General features: G+C 31.7%; 1 protein-coding gene and 1 pseudogene across 1 annotated transcript; both read right to left on the bottom strand.

The window, feature by feature from the left end:
- Positions 1–1,750: 1,750 nt before the first annotated feature.
- LOC110606512 lies at positions 1,751–6,766 on the bottom strand (annotated as a pseudogene).
- A 2,958-nt stretch (positions 6,767–9,724) lies between these two features.
- On the bottom strand, positions 9,725–18,228 carry LOC110607000 (aspartate--tRNA ligase 2, cytoplasmic). The gene is made up of 10 exons (XM_021746041.2): positions 17,612–18,228; positions 16,872–16,982; positions 16,566–16,679; positions 15,273–15,563; positions 15,054–15,164; positions 14,760–14,813; positions 12,331–12,410; positions 12,109–12,224; positions 11,376–11,490; positions 9,725–10,164 (listed from the first exon to the last, which is right to left on the bottom strand). Exons 1-10 carry the CDS (start codon positions 18,101–18,103, stop codon positions 10,038–10,040), a joined length of 1,611 nt encoding a protein of 536 aa, XP_021601733.1. The 5' UTR covers positions 18,104–18,228; the 3' UTR covers positions 9,725–10,037.
- Positions 18,229–19,392: the final 1,164 nt, after the last annotated feature.

Raw genomic sequence — 19,392 nt, forward strand, 5'->3', positions numbered from 1 at the left:
ATAATATATAATAAAATCGGTTAATTCAGTTTATCAGTTATTTAACATTTAAACCAAATCGAATCAAATTAAAAATTAAATAATCTAAAAAATATTAATATAATCAATCTAAATATTTTAACTAATCGAACTATTGATTCAAAATCAATCGATCTAGTTAATTTCTCTATTTGAATGGAGATATACCCTCCCCTGAATGAAATTTAAAGCCACTCTAACATTATTGTAAATAAGTAAAAATCAATTAGCATAGAAGTTGACAACCCACTTTACGATTCTCCTGTTCCAAAAATTTGATGGATTTTTTTTCTAAGTCATCCTGTAAGCCTCTGAGAAAAGGAGCCGAAAAATTAAAGCAGCAGAAGCGTCGGTGGTGCACTTTGCGAAAAGGAAAGCGATTAAGTTGCGAAATTAACGGCCATGGCTGCATCAAATTGAAAAAAGCAAACAGATTTCTTTGGAATTTCCTGGAAAGCTACAGAGGAATAACGAAGATGAAGCTGGGATTCATATACTAGAATAATACCCGTGGTTAATTAAATAAGATAATTATATATTTTATTTTTAATTTATTGTGAATAATTTTTTTTTTATTAATATATTCCTGGTGAATGATAACTTAGAAACGCGTTTCTTTTTACTCATATTATTCATTCTGATATGTTTGTCAGTTTCGGTCCTTGCATATATTTAACTATTATAATAATTAAATATAAATTAATCACATTATTAAAAAAAATAATAACTCGAATTTATTACTAAATGTACTTGAATTTATTAGAACTCTAAATTTTTATAAATGATAAAATTATAATAGTTTAATTTTATTAATTTACAAAAATTCTAAGCACAATGTGCAAAATTTAAAATAACAAACAATGTACGATCATTTTTTTATAAATTATCGATAATATGACTAATTTATGTTTAACTATTATGATTTTTATATATTCAGGCGTTGAACAATAGGTTAATTCTAGTAAGTATAGAGGTGTAGGGGTGAGCAGTATTCGGTTCAAACTGAAAAAATCGACCGAGCCGAATCGATTTGAAAATTTAGTTCGGCTTTTTATATATTTCAGTTCGGTTTTTAATTTTAGAAATTTTGGTTATTTCGGTTCGATTCGATTTTAATCAGAAAAAAACCGAAAAAACTAAACCGAACCGATTAGTGATAATAATATATTTTTTTCAATAATATAGAGAAATTAAACCATATTAAGATTAAAATATTTTAATTAAATTTTAAAATACTAAAAATAAAGTGTAAAAAATAAAAAAATTATTAAAAATCGAAACCGATCAAACCGAACCGAATCGAACCGAATCAGACCGGTTCGGTTCGGTTTCTGACCAAAATCGATTCGGTTCGGTTTTTATAAATACTAAAATTTCAGTTTTCGGTTTATTCGGTTCGGTTCGGTTTTGAACCGAACCGACCGAATGCTCACCTGTAATTATATATTCAGACAACTGAATGGACACATGGCAGTGCATCATCAAGATAAAATGCAGCCAAAACTTCAAGGTGTGGCAGAAGTTTTTGGTATACCCACCAAGAAAGCAAAATATATTTTACATGAAACTTTTACTATGTATATTAGTAATACCAAAATTTTCTGCAGTGTGATCTTCAATGAGCAGCTCATTCACTAAAGTAATAATCACGCAAACTGAATACTTCTTCATCGAAAACCACAGGTTCAAATCACAAAATGTTAAATTATTTACTTGAGAAAAATATATAAAAGGAGTTGTCAAGTAAACAACTTCAAATATTTTTGGGCTCTATTTTCCAAATGACGATGTATTTAAATTTGTCATTATTATAATTGTTCACTTCAAACACGTCCAAATCCTCAATCATTTCAAATGCAAACAAATCTAAACAGAGCCAATTTATAAAGCTAGTTTTATATCTATATTAAAGGCAACAAGTGGTTAATGCTATTGAAAGCACCACCAAGTAACAAATAGCAGAAGCCATGGTAAGAATTCTATGATTGTAATATTTAACATGGGGAGTTGGGGGATTGACTTACAAGTACTTTGCTGCACTCCTTCACTTTACTCTTTTAGGTTGTGGTTGTTCTTCCCCATAATCAGATTTTCCGTCTGCAATAATGTTGATGCAATCCAATTGGAAGGATTTTTCCCTGCTTCTCTTCTTGTTGGCGTTGGTTTCCATCTCTTGTTCTAGGAATTCTGGCTTGGTTTTCCCACGTTGTAATGAGAACTTGCTTCCGAAAACGCAAGCATTGCATTTGTAGAGCTCATCTCTCGAATACAACAGTTGGAGTCCACACATTTTCACCTTTAATTTTACCTTATCATTTGCATGAGAATGTTGGAATTCTGATTTGAACTCAAATGAGGCTTCCATGACATTGCAGCATCTTTCTATGAGCCATTCATTTAGGTTCCTACGAAAATAATTTTTTTTGCAGTAAAAAAGAAAAAGGTGGTCTGATTCAGAGACAGCCTCAAAAGGCTCAAGAAAAAACATAAACCTGTCATCCCATCTGTCAAAACATTTTTCTGTCATCCCACCTTTTTTAACATCAGCATTTTTGAAATGGCATTCACATGTAAAGCAGAAACAATCACCTTCTGTGTGGACAAGGACAGTGGGATCCTCGAAATCTAGAACAACACAAAAAGCAAAACCCAAGAATAAGGAATTAAAGCAATATGGAGGGAACAGAACATCCATTGAAGATCCTGAGCTTTGATAGCTGAACCACTCTGGAATTTCACTTCCGGGTAAACCAACAATTAGATGAGCTTTTACCTGCTGATGTGTTAAAGAGGGATAAAAAGGAAATTAAAAAGAAATATTTGGTGGACTACAAAGAGGACAAGGAAAGGAAAAGAGAGGCTTACATGGGTGGCAGTGGCTATTTCTTTCATTCTCAGTAGTGCATCTGCTATAATGTCACCACGTGCATTCTGATCCAAATTTACACTATTACAATGGTTGAACACATGATACGATTGATGGGGATCTTCATATTCTGCTATTGGTGTAACATATGAAGTTCCTGTAGTTTCCATTAATGTACAACTTACCGGCAAAGCATGGAGTCCCTTGTGGTACATTACAACAGTTCTTTTATCCCATCCCCTAATATGGACATCTATAAGTGCACTTCTGTCATTATATGACAAGGTTAAATGGGAAAAATCATATAGAGCTCGCAGTTTTGAAAGTTTTGAGTATGCACTTAGAACAAGTCTGTGAAGGCATTTTGCAGCCTTAATGTCAATGGGGATTTCTAGAAGTGCAGTGCCATCAACATATAGCTCTCTTAAAGAGCACAAACCATATAAAGGAGGCAACTTCACGAGTTTTGAGCAACCACTAAGAATAAGCATTTGAAGGAATTTCATGTCAGAAATGCAACTTGGAAGGTTCTTGAGACGTTCGCATCCTTTCATGTTCAACACAACAAGAGAAGAAAACGATCTTATGGATGAGGACAATTCTTCTATTGCAGTCTTGCTTAGCAGTAGTACTTTCACATTTCCTATAATCTCTGGAAACTCACTGAGATTTGAGCAACCACTGAGATCAAGTGCATCAACAAATTTCAAATGAATACTACTAGGAAGACTTGAAAGACTTTTGCAATTCCTCAGCTTCAAAATATAAATATCTTCCAAAAATGGAACAAATGATGGCAGCTCTAGCAACCCACAATCTTCCAGTTCCAACTCTTCTATGCCGACTGGGATATCTGGAAGCATCTTCAAATTTGAGCAATAAGAGAGAGAAAGCTCTTTAAGAGATTCCAACTGGACAAGATTTGGAAGACTCCTCAGCTTCTTGCACCCTTGTAAATCAAGATGAACAAGTTTTTGCAGGCATTGAATTGACATAGGAATCTCAAGCAAACTCTCACATCCCTGCAGACTTATCCACTCCAGCTCAGTTGCTGAAGTGAGATCTGGGAGACTCCTCAAGTGCACAGATTCAGAAAGATTGAGCGTTTTCAATTGTTGGGGATACTGCACATTGACAACACCAGAAACATTTTTTCTAAAAGAAAATTAAATCTATAAATTCTTGAAAAATAGAAACATGTACAGGATTTGATTTTCCTTCAAGTCATAGCACTTCATTTTTAATTTTTCAGTTTGGTTCTTATAATTATTTTTTCATTGATGAACTTAAAACATAATAAAAATAAATCATAAGATATATGGTTATTCAAGACCTTATGTCCATTCCAAAGTTGTTCAACTTTGCTGCCTTGCATGTTGAGTTCAACAAGGTTTTCCATTAAAAAATTAGATGGCAAAGATTTGTAAGGGTATTCATCCCAGTGGAGTAAACTCAACTTATTGGAGAGATGCAAAAGATGACTTGGTTGACTAGAATAAGATGCAGAGCTTATAATTTTGAGTTCTGACCAATTCTGAGGCCTAAAACATTTGAGCAATCTTAAGTTATGCATCTGCGGTAAAGCTACATGACCCAAGTGTATCTTTCCCAATTCAGACATGTCCAAGAAAATGCCTTCAACTTTTTTCATTCCCTGACAAACAAGAGCAACTAATTAATAAATGCAAAAGAAGTTTCCAAAACTTGATATACTTTTCTAAATATTTACTGAAAATAATGTTATAAGCTATTTTATTTGGGAAAAACAGATTTGACTGTTTCAGACATGCCCTCAATTGCTTTAATTCTCCAAAAATCAAGAGTACATTAGAAGATAACTCGTATTATTAATGGATATCTTGAGTGTTAAACACGCATTCAATTACTTAACGAAATGAGATTTTTCTTTTAAATGCTATCATCTTGGCTAACATTAAAAAACTTCATGCCTTACCATTTTAGTTGATAAAATATGAAAGATGTCTTTGGAATTCCATAATCTTCTCCCATTCCGCCAAGCAACGTTGTGACCCATGTCTTGTATCAAATCATGCATGTCTAACACGTCATCCACAATAGTTATGAGACATTTATCCAATAGTCGAATTATTCCCCAGCTAGCAGGAAAACCACAGCCATTTAGTATGTCCTCTACCCAATTTCTTTCATTTCCTTTGAAGAAACATGCAATATCAAGAAATATTTCCTTTGCCACTGGATCTAGCTCATCATAACTGATTTTTAAGATTTTTTGAATATTGGAGTTAGGAAATTGATTTAGTTTGCTCAATGCACTTCTCCATTCTGCTGGAAGCCTTGAACATAGATGGGAACCCAATATATGAAGAGCCAACGGAAGACCTTTGGTATAACTTACCACCCTTTTTGACAACTCTATATAGTCCTTCGGAGGATACTTTTGTTTGAAGGCTTTCAAACTAAATAGTTGAAGAGCTTCACTATTCTTTAGTCCCTCAACCTTGTATATCTCATCAACTTGACCATTAAGTACTTCTTTATCTCTACTAGTTATGATGATTCTACTTCCTTGCCCAAACCATCTACGATTTCCAACTAAAGCAGTTAATTGATCTGAATCATTAACATCATCAAGAACTACAATAACCCTCTTTCTTTTGAGCCTGTCCATAACATAAGTGGGAAGTACATGAAGCATTTCTACTCTTAGGTTTTCATCTTGTAGAAGTTCAGAAAAGAGACATTTTCGCAAATGAATTAGTTCATGGTTTTTTTATTTTTCTCTAACATTTCTTAAAAAGCAACAATCATCAAATTGATCAAATATTTGAGTAATAAGAGCTTCAGCAATGGTTGTCTTGCCTATACCTCCCATTCCCCAAATTCCAACGAAACGAACATCAACTGTCCCAATGCTTAACAATGGAAGAAGTTTCTCTATGTGTAAATCAATCCCCACCAAATCAGTGGAAATGCTGAAGGAGCTAGGATACAACTTCTTTGCAATTTGGTTGACAATTCTTTCACTTAATTCAGATTCAAGCCTAAAAATTTAAAATGAAAACAAATAACAAGGAATCAAGATACATAAAATAAACCAAGAAACACAATCATCTGAAAAATTATCGAATCTTTATTTTCACTCCTCAAACAGAATTGTAAACATGTAACAAAATAATCATATATACACTGTTATTAAATAGAGCTACCTGTAGTTGCTGGAATCCCACCCAGCTAGATTGGCAGCTTCTGTCAGAGCAGTGGTCCATCTCTCCACCATTTCTATGCTCTCCCTGAACTGTTGTTTAACTTTCCCAAATGCTTCTCCAAATTTCCCAGTTTGCTTTCTAACATCACAAGGATCTACATGGTAGAAAACAGGCAAAACCTTTCGCCCCTTTGTTTTCATGCAATCCATTATCTTGACGAGTTCGTCTAAGCACCAGTGAGAGGAAGCATAATTTTCAGAGAAAATTATTACTGAAATCTTGGATTCTTCAATCGCTTTCAAAAGGGTTTCTTTAATTTCTTCTCCACGATCAAGACTATTATCATCAATGAATGTTGAGATATGATTTCGACACAGCGCAGCATAAATATGACTGGTAAAATTTGGGCGGGTGTCGCTGCCTCGGAAGCTAAGGAAAACATCGTAGGTGGTTTTGAAGGGGATGATGGAAGATGAAATAGAAGCCATTTCGACAAGTACCAAAAGAAATTAATGGAGAATTGAAAGAGACGATCAGTGGCTCAGTGCATTAAGAGACTTGAGAAAAATACATGAATCCGAACCAGGCAGGTGGAAGTCGAACTCTTTCTTGAGATCAAGATCTGTGCTCGGAATTCATATGATGAACTCTGATCATTGATCAAAATCTGTGTTTGACTATCCAGTAAACGGTGTTTCATTGATATGATGAGTCCATTTCGCAAAATATATGCAATATTTATTGGAATTTCTATAGTTACTTGATTTAATATAAAATAAATTTACTTTATTATAAAATTAAATTAAAATTTATGAAAATTTTATTTTTTTTTTAATTATAAATTTATGTAAAGTTGATTCTTATTTTGTTAGAGTAAATATTTTGTATAAATGTAAATATATTTCATACAAATTAAGATAATAAAAATTATATTAAGTAATAACATTATTATTAATTGGAGATAATATTCTCTATTATTATGTTAAAAAATTTATTAATTAATTTTTATATTTTAAAAAATTTATAAATTAATTTTTTTATTAATTTTTATCGTTAAAATTTATTAAAATAATATCTAAAATGTCTTCCATACTAATTATTAAATTTTTTTAAAATTGATAGTTACTTAATAATTTTTTTAAAATTATAAATAAAATAATAAAATATTTAATTGCTAAAATTAATAAAATAATTAATTAATAAATATTTTAAAATATTTAAGATATTTTAATATATTTTTTAAAATTAAAAACTAATTAATAAATTTTATATATATCATAATGAATAAATAATAAATTTTTTAATTATTTTTAAATTTTAAAATGTTAATTTTTTTATATTTTTGAAAATGTCATTATTTTTTATCAATTTAATAATTTGTTATAAAATAATTATTTTACGGGATATTTATCATTGCATATAAATTTATAAACTATATAAGTTAAATATTATAATTTTCAATTTTTAATTTTTAAAATATCATGATTATATAATCTTTAAAATTATTTTCGATTTTCATTAACAGAATATGATTAATTACAGAAAATCAATTCACTTTAAAAATCATGTAGAATAAAATATAAAATCTGTATAAAATATAAATAATTTTACGTGATAAAATAATAATTATTATTTTTTGACAAAATAATCATAAATTCACCTATATATATGCTTAGCAATAATTAGTTTATATTTTTAATTTCGATTTTAAATTTTTTATTGTTTAATCAAATTAAATATAACTGTTATTCTTTAACTCCTAATAGAAGTATATTACTTTCCTTTTTATTTATTTTAAATTATATATAATTTTTGTTTTTAAATAATAATTTATTTATTAGCTTATTAATATATCCCTTCAAATATTAATGAAAAGTGAAATTTATTAATTTTAAAATAATTTTATAATCTTACTTATTTAATTAGATGTGGTTATGAAATAATATTATAGTAAATATACGTTACTGTTCTGAGATTTAAAAAATAGAATTTATTATGCGAATCTAAATTTAGATAGAGAAAGACGTTTTTCCCCTTTTATCCCTTTTTCTTTTATTTGTTAGAGACGTCTAACGGTTTTTCTATTACAGTATTTTTCTATTACAGTATTTTTCTATTACAGTGTCACCTGTCTCTGTCATTTAAATCTGCATGTATTGATGTGTCAGACCCCTTTTTATGTTAGACAACCATTTAATTTTTCTGACGCCCACATGGACAGGATTGCAAAGTGACTAAGCTGAATTATCTTTCTGTTGGACTTGGCTCGCAGTCGATCTGGCCTGCCCGTGTGTTTGAATCAAGAGTCCACTGAAAGGGATTTTCATGGGTTTTAAGTCAGAGTTGTTTTCTTAATCCGATCTTACTCAGAGTAAATGAGATCCGACGTTCATAATATACAATTAAAATTTATGTAATTATTATATATTTTAATTAATTTTGTACAAATTGTAATATAAATATTCATCTAATAATTATTTAATTTATTCTCTTATAAATTTATATTAGATATATTTTATTTAATTTTTAATGAATATGTATGAATGATATTATTAGAAAAAGATTAAAAATTTTTTAACTAGAATAATTTTCAAAGGCTTAATGATAAAAACAAAAAACTCAAATTGTACATATTTTCAATTTTACTATAAATTTTATCAATTCTATTCAAATTATTAATAATGATAATAATTATGATGGTAACAGAGCCATGTTTTGTAAATTTTCCTTTTTGTAAAAAAATATTAGTACTTTATTTTTAATAAGAATTTTTTATTTTGTTTTATTAAAAAATAAATTTATTAGAAGAATAAATTATTTTCTACTTATTAACATTCAACTAGCTAAATATATTTTATATTTGCAACGTTAGGTAAGATTAATATGTATATTTTCTTTAATAAGGTAAATTTTACTTATTATCACTCAATGTTTAGACTTATTTTATTTTTTTAATCAATTTTAATTTATTTTAATAGAATTATTAAAATTTAATTATATTATAGAAAAAATAATTTTAACTTATTATAACAAAGCGTCATATTGTCAAAATATAAAATAATTATTTTAGCTCTCTCTCCAATTCGCTTATTGGAGAGAAGAAAGCTCCTTACCTCTCATCTTATATTTATATATATTAATTAATAAATATTTATTATTACAATTATTTTATTTTAAATAAATTCCTTATCTATAAACTTATAGTATATTATTTACTGTTTTATGTTCCTCTTAATTTAATATTTATTACTAATTTTTAATTTGATTAAATTAATCGGTACAAATTGATTGTAAAGAAAAATCAATTTTAAGGTTTTTTTCTAATTAAGATTAATAAAAAAAATTTTAAACATCTGGTTAATATATTTTTAAAAATAATTAAAACTTATATTTATTATTTTAAAAATAATTTATTAATATTAAGCTCATTATCGCTTATATAGTAATAACATACTTTTTAAAAACCCCTAAATGCTGGTAAGTAATTAACCTTTTATTTTTTTTAATCTTGTTCAAATCTATTCTCTTCTTATTAGTTTTTTTGCTTTTTTCTAACTTTATATGAAAGGATATTACAGAAATTTCTTAAATGAATACAGCAGGCATCCCTGATGTTTTTTGTTGAAAACAAGGTGGTGATCATACCAGTTAAAGGGTACTAAATATCAATATCCATTGATAAGGCTGAAAAATATTGAAGTGAAGTGAAAGGAAACCAAGAACTAACGTTCAATAAAGACTGCAGACAGAGGTTTAATTGGCACCCCCTCATTTCAAATAGCTTGAAATAAACCTTCCCAATTCACATCACATTGCATAGCAGTAAGAAGAAATTATCTTCTCAGGGAAGGCTCAAATATTTTTTTTTTTTTGGGCAAGTTTTGTAGCCTGATCTACCAGGAGGAGAAAGTTGAATATAGAAACTTAGCAAAGCAAAACAGAGCATGATGCGCTGTTGAAACAAATCAAGGGGCTAGCCTGAGTGGGTCACGAGGGAAAAGAGATGCTTTGCGAATGTTGTTCAGGCCACAGAATAACATTACCACACGCTCTAGCCCCACTCCAAATCCACCATGTGGAGGCGCACCATACCTGCAAATACACCGACCATTTTTATCATTTCTGTTATTCCTGAATATATATACCTGAAAACATTGAAGAAGAAAATAGACAGAATGCATAGCCCATGAGCTCATGTTACTAAGGAATTCTTAGCATTCATGAGGTATTAAGATGGCAGGTAATTCAAAATTAAACCTCAACCTAACAACTCACTATTTCGCAATACACAGAGTCTTATTTATGATGCTCCAATTTTTGCAAGAAAAAAAATTCAAATGAATTCTTTTACAATTAAAAATGATTTCTATTTCTGTTGAAATAATTTTTTTAGTTAAAAAGAATTAAATTCTTTCATTTCAAACATGAAAATTGACCAAAAAGAAAAACAATAGAATTGAATTACTATAAATTTTTTTATTCCAAATACATGGGGTATGTAATTTGTTTTTCCATTCTTAACAAACATTAACCAAACATATTGAGTTATCAGCACTGAACAGTGCTTGTCATGTCATTTATGAAATGGCTTGTAAAAACAAACTACAAATCATAAAAAGCCAAGCAAAAGCAACTTTTGCCACATGTCATGACAGTGTTGCAAGGGAGGTTCATATGAATAATTGGCTTGCTCCACCACCATTTCCAGCTTATGAATAATTTTATATTCCAATAAATTGAGGGGTTTTTTTTTTAAAGTACGCTGCAAGGAAGTGTGTTTGGTAAAAATATAATTGGATGACATAAAGAAGTGAGGTTGTACAATGTGATGCCTACTAGCTTATTCTAGCATAGCAACTGGAATAATAATGTGAGACATCAAGCCCCCTAATTTTTCTCTGAAACTTATGCTGAAAAATAATTCCATTTGGTCATGCAGAAAGAATTAATTGAACCAAATGACAAATCCATCGAAGCAATAGGATACAAACAGTTTTAAAAGACATGAATCCCCATGAACGTGATTGATCTTCCCAGTTCCCATTCCCATATCAGCATGAATTTCAAAGAAAAGCGAGCCCAATTATCCAAGTCAGCTTTCTCACAATATTAACTGGATAAAAGCACTTGATTATAAAAATGGCATTAGTTTCATGCACTTAATTACCAAAGTTTTAAAGCTTGAGCATTAACATAAAAATAAAAGTATCTGCATTCTGATTGATAGGCCTATCATCTAACAAGTTGGCACTGCAGCACACAGATCTGAAAGAACTGAGTGAACCATTTGGGAAAAATAATACCTGAAAGAATCGATGTATGTTGTTATTGCACTGACATCAATACCACATGCCTTTGCACGTTCTTCCAGCAACTCTGGTACATGCACACGTTGAGCTCCGGAAATTATTTCCTCACCTGAAGGCAGATGAACGAATGAATATAATCCAGTCAAACAAACAATTTATGTACTATTATCTGCTTCCCAAGCATATTAATTACACACATGCAAATACAAAATCAAGTATCACAGCTGTCCAGCAAAAAAAAGGGCTTCACAACTGAAAAACACAAGCATGCATCACCAACAGATCACTCCATTAACATGGTATTACTTAAATGCACCTGAAAAGGTATTGCAAAAGAAAACATGCATTTATATTTTGATCTAGGGAGAAGTATAAAAGAGTACTTTGTAGTTTGATACATTATCAAATAGGGTCCTCTACTTCAGGTTTTACCAAAATAGTATCGTGTGGTTGAGTTCGTCAGCAACGAATGTCCAAAAACTCTAACACAATTAATGGCTGGTGATGTGGCAAGCAGAAAAAAAGTTCCATGTCGGCAGCCATTTAAGGGTATTTGTACCTTCTTTACTAACAAACTTAACCATAGAAGACTGATTTGTCAAATTCAAAATATAGGGCCCTACTTGCAAATAGCCCAAAATTTACAATGTCCAAAGATGCCAGACGCAGGACAAGGACTACAAATGTAAATGAAACAGTTGCACAGAAAAAGAACTCTCTCCCCTACCTCGAATAAAGACATCAAATGAATTACTGTACTTTGCATCATCATAGCACGGCATGGTGTAGAATGGTCTAACAGCCAAAGGATAGCGATGAAGAATGTAGAATTCAGTCCCGTACCTTTAATCAAAAGCAAATATTTATCCACTCATCAGCACTGAATAAGACAGAGAACAATATTTTAGGGCATTTAGTCACTATAGTAAATCAAAAACTTTGAATTTACTTCTCTAAAACTAGCTGGCCCAACTTTCTCTCTGATTCTGTGTTCAAGTCCCCATAAGGATCGATTTCCACTCCTGCCTCCTGGAAAAACAGGACACGGCTATAAAACTTGAATTTTCAAATTAGCAGCTCAAGTAATACATATGCAATAGTATCAGAAAGCATAAGCACCATATGTTTTAAATATCAACAACTCTACATTGTCATATTAGTTGAAGTCAAGGCACTCCAAAAAACAAAAAAGAACAAAGATGACTATATCCCTTTCCCATAGCATCCTTGTGATGGAAAACTAATTGCAGGTGTAGCATCTCAAACCCATCTGACTAGAGAACACTAACTACATTTGTTGCAGGAACTCATCCCCCAAATTCATCATCACAGCCAAACTTGATATTCTATCAGGATTTAGTCATAACGATGGATTAACAGATTTCAGCATTGACTGAGACTGCTGCGCACACATAAAAATCACCTCAAGAAATTAATCAGAGTAAGGAAGAAAAAAGTCCAATAAGGTAAAGGGAAAATTACTACTTAGTTCCTATGGTATAGGAAAACTCACTACTTAGTCCCTGGATTTTTAAGAACACATTAGAACATCCCTCACGTTTTAATAATTCAACTAGTTAGTCCCTACCGTTAGTTTTTATGTCTAATGCCATTAATTTTGATGAGAGAAGGAAATAGAAAATTTGTATTCTGAAAATATCCTTTGTAATGTTTAAAAGCTCTAAACCAAATTGAAATCCCTAATTTGTTACATCTCTCTCTCGCAAAAGGTGTGAAGTTAACAAAGCATTGTTGAAGGTCCATGGTCCACCATCCAAAACACACCTCAAATCAACTGAATGAAAAAATTGAAACAAAAAGATCATCGTTGCCAATTCCTGCATAAAGATGCCGCAACCAGGCCTCTAGATGCTCGACAACGTGTTTCGTGTGGCCCCAAATTGACTTGTCAATCCGTGAGCAGTCTACCAACAAGACTGAATTCATTGAAGACAAATTAAGATGCCTCAATAGCCAATTCGAGAGGAAGGGCCTCCTCTTCTTCATCGTCAACAACCAAATGAAGAGTTGCGATCTCTGGCTCTATGGCTGTGGGCTAAGAAATGAAAAGACAAAATGATAGAGTTAGGAACTTAATCAATGGCTGCAAGAGACAGAAATGGAGAAATATTTGTATTGAGCTTTCTATTAATCAAGAACTCAATTCCAGGAGTCCTCCCGACTAACAATGTTAGCCCAGCCTAAGCAGAAAGAAGAAGAAAATACATACCCCCTCTCTCCTCACACTATACTTATTTATACACACCCTCACCAGCTGTCCTCCTGTCCTTGTATCCTAGATTCCTGCTAACTGATTTCTAATATTCTGCCAAGTGTCCTTCATCAAATTCCCCAGCCCTGGCCTTGTCGTTTGTGAATCATTTCTTCTAATAGACCCTTAGCAGAATGGCTCTTGGGTTTGGGTTTAAATTCTGATCTCTAACACAAAAAGAAGAAATTATGGAGGAAACTCGCATTGAAGGGATAGGCAATACTAAGCATGCCAAAAGGCAGGAAATCAAGAGAGTAGGTGCGGGGCAGGGCATGTTGGGAAAGGGGGAAAGGGAGAAGAACGTCGGTGGGCTGGAGAAACACCAGAGAGAGAAGAGAAGAGAAGAGAAGAGAAGAAGGGAAAGAGAGACAGGGTGCGGTGAGGTGAGGTGGGATGCGACGTGTTCGGAGAGAGGGGGAAAGAGGGAAATTGGGAGTTTAGGGTTTTTTTTTTAATTCTTTAGACTATTTAAGTTATTAGTGTAAGTTATTAAGGGCATTTTCATCTTTTCGTTTGTCTTTAACGGCTTCTAGTAATAAAAAGACTAACTAGTTGAATTATTAAAATGTGAGGGATGTTTTAATGTGTTCTTAAAAACTCAAAGACTAAGTAGTGAGTTTCTCTATACCATAGGAACTAAATAGTAATTTTTCCTAAGGTAAATGATAGACGTGTTGAAACACACAGCCAATAAATAAATTATATGAAGTTTCACAAATAAAGAAATCCTACAAGAATAAAGTTCTCCATATCTAAAAAACTCAAATGGCATACATCTCACAAGTGAACCACGGAACTAGATCATGTAGCTATTATGCCGGAAGTAGGCAAGTAGGTTATATAAATTTTCCAATCAGATAATCATGCAGCATATGTTATACAGAAACAGAATGATAAGAATTAAGAAGACATGCCAGCTATTACTTCCCCCATCCCTTTCTCTTAAGGAATCAATTTTTCTCCATTCCAGCATTCTAACACTTGTTAAACATCTACCATCTTAATTTCATTTTTTATTATAGTGGTGATATTATATATCATTTAAAAATATTAGCTCACCACACAAGTAAATGCACACATGGTATTATAACTCCATAATCAGTTACCTTGAGCATTTGAACCCCTTCTTCAAATCTTAGCCGTAGAGTCTTTCGCAAGTACTGCATATTGAGAAAACCTCAACAATCAGATTTACTGGTGAAGGAATTTAAACATATGTAAAGTCAATGTTCAAAAATTGCATGAATTAATGTTTTCCCAAAGGGAGATCTAAATTGATGTACAACTGTATGAGTAGTTTTGAACTGCATGTATTTACAATTCTCAAATGTACTAGCTAACAAACAAATACTCTAGAGAAAACCAGAATGGTAGTTTTGAAAGCTGTAATGAATGATGACCTTCAGAGGTTCAAAGGGATATTGTCTCCGAACAGCATCAAGTTCCTTCTTGCACTTCTCATTCAAATGATCAAACATTGTGACAAATAATCGATCAACAATACCCATTACCTGCATTTATATAAAATAAATAAATAAACACACACAACTTTAGAGCAAAATATTGAACAACATTCAATTCCAAAGCTCATGAAAAGCAAACAAAACAACCAAACCAACCTCAGAGTAGTGCTTCTTAATCTCCATTTCAACATCAAGACCGACAAATTCACATAGATGCCTATGAGTGTAAGAGTCTTCTGCCCTGAAAACAGGACCAACCTCAAAAACACGCTCTTTATCACCACAAATGGCTATTTGCTTGTGAAGTTGAGGTGACTGTGCCAAGCATGCAGGTTGTCCTTTGTAGTCCAGTTTAAATACAGCAGAACCACCTTCACTGGTTCCTGCTATCAATTTTGGAGTATGAATTTCGTCAAAGCCTTCTGATTCCAAAAATTTCCTAAATATCTGCACATTGATGTGACATGTTTCAGAATGACGTTTTGCAAGAATAAATGCCAAAAATTGACAACAAATCCACAAAACTGCATGTTCATGCAAGAAAGAGAGAGAGAGAGAGTTTATGAAGGTTATTACATTGAGTTGAAACTTCACCAACAAGACAACTAGATTACATAAAAATTTGGGACAAATATTAGCTCTCTTGCATAAATGCAAAATCAATTGAGAGAAACTAAATGTTCTGACATAATTTTAAATAGACAAAAAAATAAAGGAGTGAGATGCACATGAAAGATCACAATACCTTTATTTTCCTATATTATACATATATATATACACACACACACACACAACCTAAATGAGCTACAAAAATGGCAGAATACCTTATCCAACCATATGGTATCAAGAACAAAACAAGGATCTTGAATAAAGGACCATCATGCGACATAACCACCCAAACAACCATTGAGATGTTATTCAACTTCAGTCTATCTCAAGGGCAACCACAGTTAGAAACCAATTTTGCAAGACCAACTGATCCATTTTTCAAAGTTTCCAGTCAACCAACAGAAAGAATGAAATGATTAAAGCATTAAGCAAGTAAATGAAGAAAAATTATAGTAGGCAATTACTGATGGTTATGGCTAGCCAACACAACCTGCTGTTGATTGTTCAGAACATACAGCCTAACCAGCTTCTGTTATTACTGCAGACCAGTTACTTTCCATATGTTTTGACTTTAAACATGCCTAAGAAGATACCATAACTCCATGGTTCTCTTAGTCTCTCTCTGTTCTAGCATAACCAACAACAAGTTCTGCATCTAATAATTCACAAGCATGCTCATCTATTTACAGATAAAATTTGTTAATCCAAAATTATCCTTGTTAATCCAAAATTATCCAACTAATAAATCAAATATGCAATAGTAAGTTTGACCAACATTAGAAGCAGAAGAGAAAAGACAGAAAGAAAGAGTGAGAAGAAATAAAGAAAGAAGAATCTCACACTGCCAACTTCATGCTGAATATGAAAAATTCCTTGGTTAGCAGGTGTTCGCATGTCCAGAACCCTATAATTCAAACGTGTATCCTGATTAACACGAACAAGCTGTTCTCCAGCCTGGCCATTCAATAACTCTATTAGTATACATACAGCATACCAGCTAGACCATTCAACTTCTAAATCATGTCTTAGGAGTTTGCATTATCTCTGTGCAATTGTTTCTATTAATGTAAAGAGTGAAATTATAAATATTTTCTCATTTTTATTTAAGAATAAAGAGAGATGCGAGAGAAGAAATGCAATTTAAACCTGCAAAGCTTCCTCAATTTCTTTCTCACTTCTAGCTGCATCCTCAATATTAATGGGTAAAGTTGGCATAGCTTTGCTAATACAATGCAGTTTCCTGACTTCAACTTCAACCTGTAAGAAACAAAATAACAGTTCCCAGAAATGAATTCGACATCCTAGAAGCAACTTGCAAGACAATGAATATCTCTAACAAATGATAAGTTTAGGCCTCCCAGAATTTTATCCACCTCAAAGGCCTTTTTTTAGCCTTTTACAGACTCCAGTACAAGTACACCCTTTTCTTTCCTTCAAAAAATTTCCAGTATGCTTGAATGAATTCACCATCCAATGTCTAATAACTAACCTCTCTAGGCCATATCTGTAACAACAGATTAAGGCCACCCAGAATTAATCCAGCTTAAAATGCTTCCTTTAGTAGCATTTACTGACTAGTACTCAGATTTTTATTCCCTTAAACAACTTTTCCAAATTGCTTGAATTAATTCAGCCTCCCATCTCTAATGACTGATAGTCTCTCTATGCCTTCAATTTTTCAAAAAATTATTAGCTAACGATGCAGCATGCATAAACAGACTCCTATGCACTAATCTGTAAATACCTAAATTTCCAAAACGAACAAAAGCACTATTATCCCATTCCCAAAATAGTCAACGTTAAAGTTGGTTAATTGTTATGAAATTTAATTATATGAATAACTAAAAATGGAGGAAACAAGAACACGAGAGAAACAGAAAAGGAACCTGCTGTGTAGTGCCTTTAATGGGTACAGAAGGGACAGAAACCAGGCCTCGAACATCGATAATGGACTCACGGCTCAACCCGGCAACAAACTTCACCATCTGCCGGCTAACGAAGTCAGGCTGAACAGTAACAACACACTGCACGGTGAATCCCTTCTGTCTAACCACCACAAAGGCCATGTTCTTACCCACAGCACGAGTCGTCTGCGCGCGGCCCCTTATCAACACTTCCTTATCCTTCAACTCCTCGTTTAGGTCCCCGACTCTGGTCCACTCGGTGAGATCCGTCTCCTCCTTCGACTGTAGCTCGTTAAGAGCTACATTACCATAATTGACAGCCAATGGATCTTCCTGCTCCTCAATGGTGATCGATGCGGCGGCGGAGGCTAATGCAGCTTCCTGGCGGCGGCGTAACTTCTCTTGCTTAGCGGCCTCCTTCTTGGCCGCTTTCTTGCTGATGGATTTGGATGATTCTTCGTCTACTTGCTCCATGGGAACGATGGTGGTGTTTGGTTGTTGGTGAAATACTGCGTATGAGGAAGAAATGAGTCAATGTAGAAATGTCAGATAAACCCTACTCTACTTCAGCCTTCTTTACACTATGGGCGCCTTGGCTTAACGCATATTCAATTTCCTCATTTTTTCCCCCCGTTTTTTTTTAACAAATAATTTAGGCCAAATTTAAAATAAAAAAAAAAAAAGACAATGAAATAGATTTATTAAGTTTTAGCAAAATTCAACAATTAAAAAGTCATCCTTAAAAACTTTTGAGTTTTTTTTAGAAAAGGGTAGAAATATTATTAACTCAAATAAATTATATGAGAGGAGGAACATGAACCCAAAATATTATTAACTCAAATAAATTATAAATTATATGACAGGAGGGACATGAACTCAAATTCCTTGACCTGACTCAAAATGAATCGATATTGTTAGAACATGAGCGACATCATTCGTAGACCTGTGAATAAAATATAACTAAATAGAAGCAATTTATAATTTTAAACCAAAAGACTAAAAGGTGATAAATCATCTAACGAAGCATTGTTAATTGACACAACAAGAACCTGAGTATCCGATTCGAAAAAAATTTGATCCCATTATCACTCTTTAATCAAACTCAACGCCTCTCGAAAAATTATTGCCTCAGTATACTTAACCTCCATCTGACTGCAAAAACAGCCTACTTTAACCGCCATACATCTACTATTAACATCTCGGACTACACAGTCGAAACATAATGAACTTCGTTGCGAGTTTAAAGAGATATCAATATTAACCTTAATCTAAATCATAAAAAAAAACTATATATTTATTTTATGTTGTTGTTATTATATTTTATAATTTTTTATTAATTAAAAAGTAATGTTTTAAAATTATTTCAAATAACTCAATTATCATTTGTAATATTACAAATGAATGAAATTAGATATCACTCATTGCATCAACCTCATATTACTATATTATATCTAAAGTTTAGAATTAATTAGTAAAAAATTTTATACTTTATTTTTATTATAATTTCACTTTATATTGTTATTTTTTTATTAATTAAATTTTATTTTTTTAATATTTAATCAAATACATTTTACTGTTATTTATTAGATATTTATAAAATTATTATTTTTTACTATTAAATATATTTAAAATTTATTATTTATATCATTATTATTTTTTCATTTTTATTAATAATTTCATAATTATAATTTATTTTTATTTTATTTTAACTAAAATTATTATTAATAAATTTTTTTAAAATTTATCCAATATATTTATTATTT

This window comes from Manihot esculenta, chromosome 18, assembly GCF_001659605.2.
Source record: "Manihot esculenta cultivar AM560-2 chromosome 18, M.esculenta_v8, whole genome shotgun sequence".
NCBI classification, from domain to species: Eukaryota; Viridiplantae; Streptophyta; class Magnoliopsida; order Malpighiales; family Euphorbiaceae; genus Manihot; species Manihot esculenta.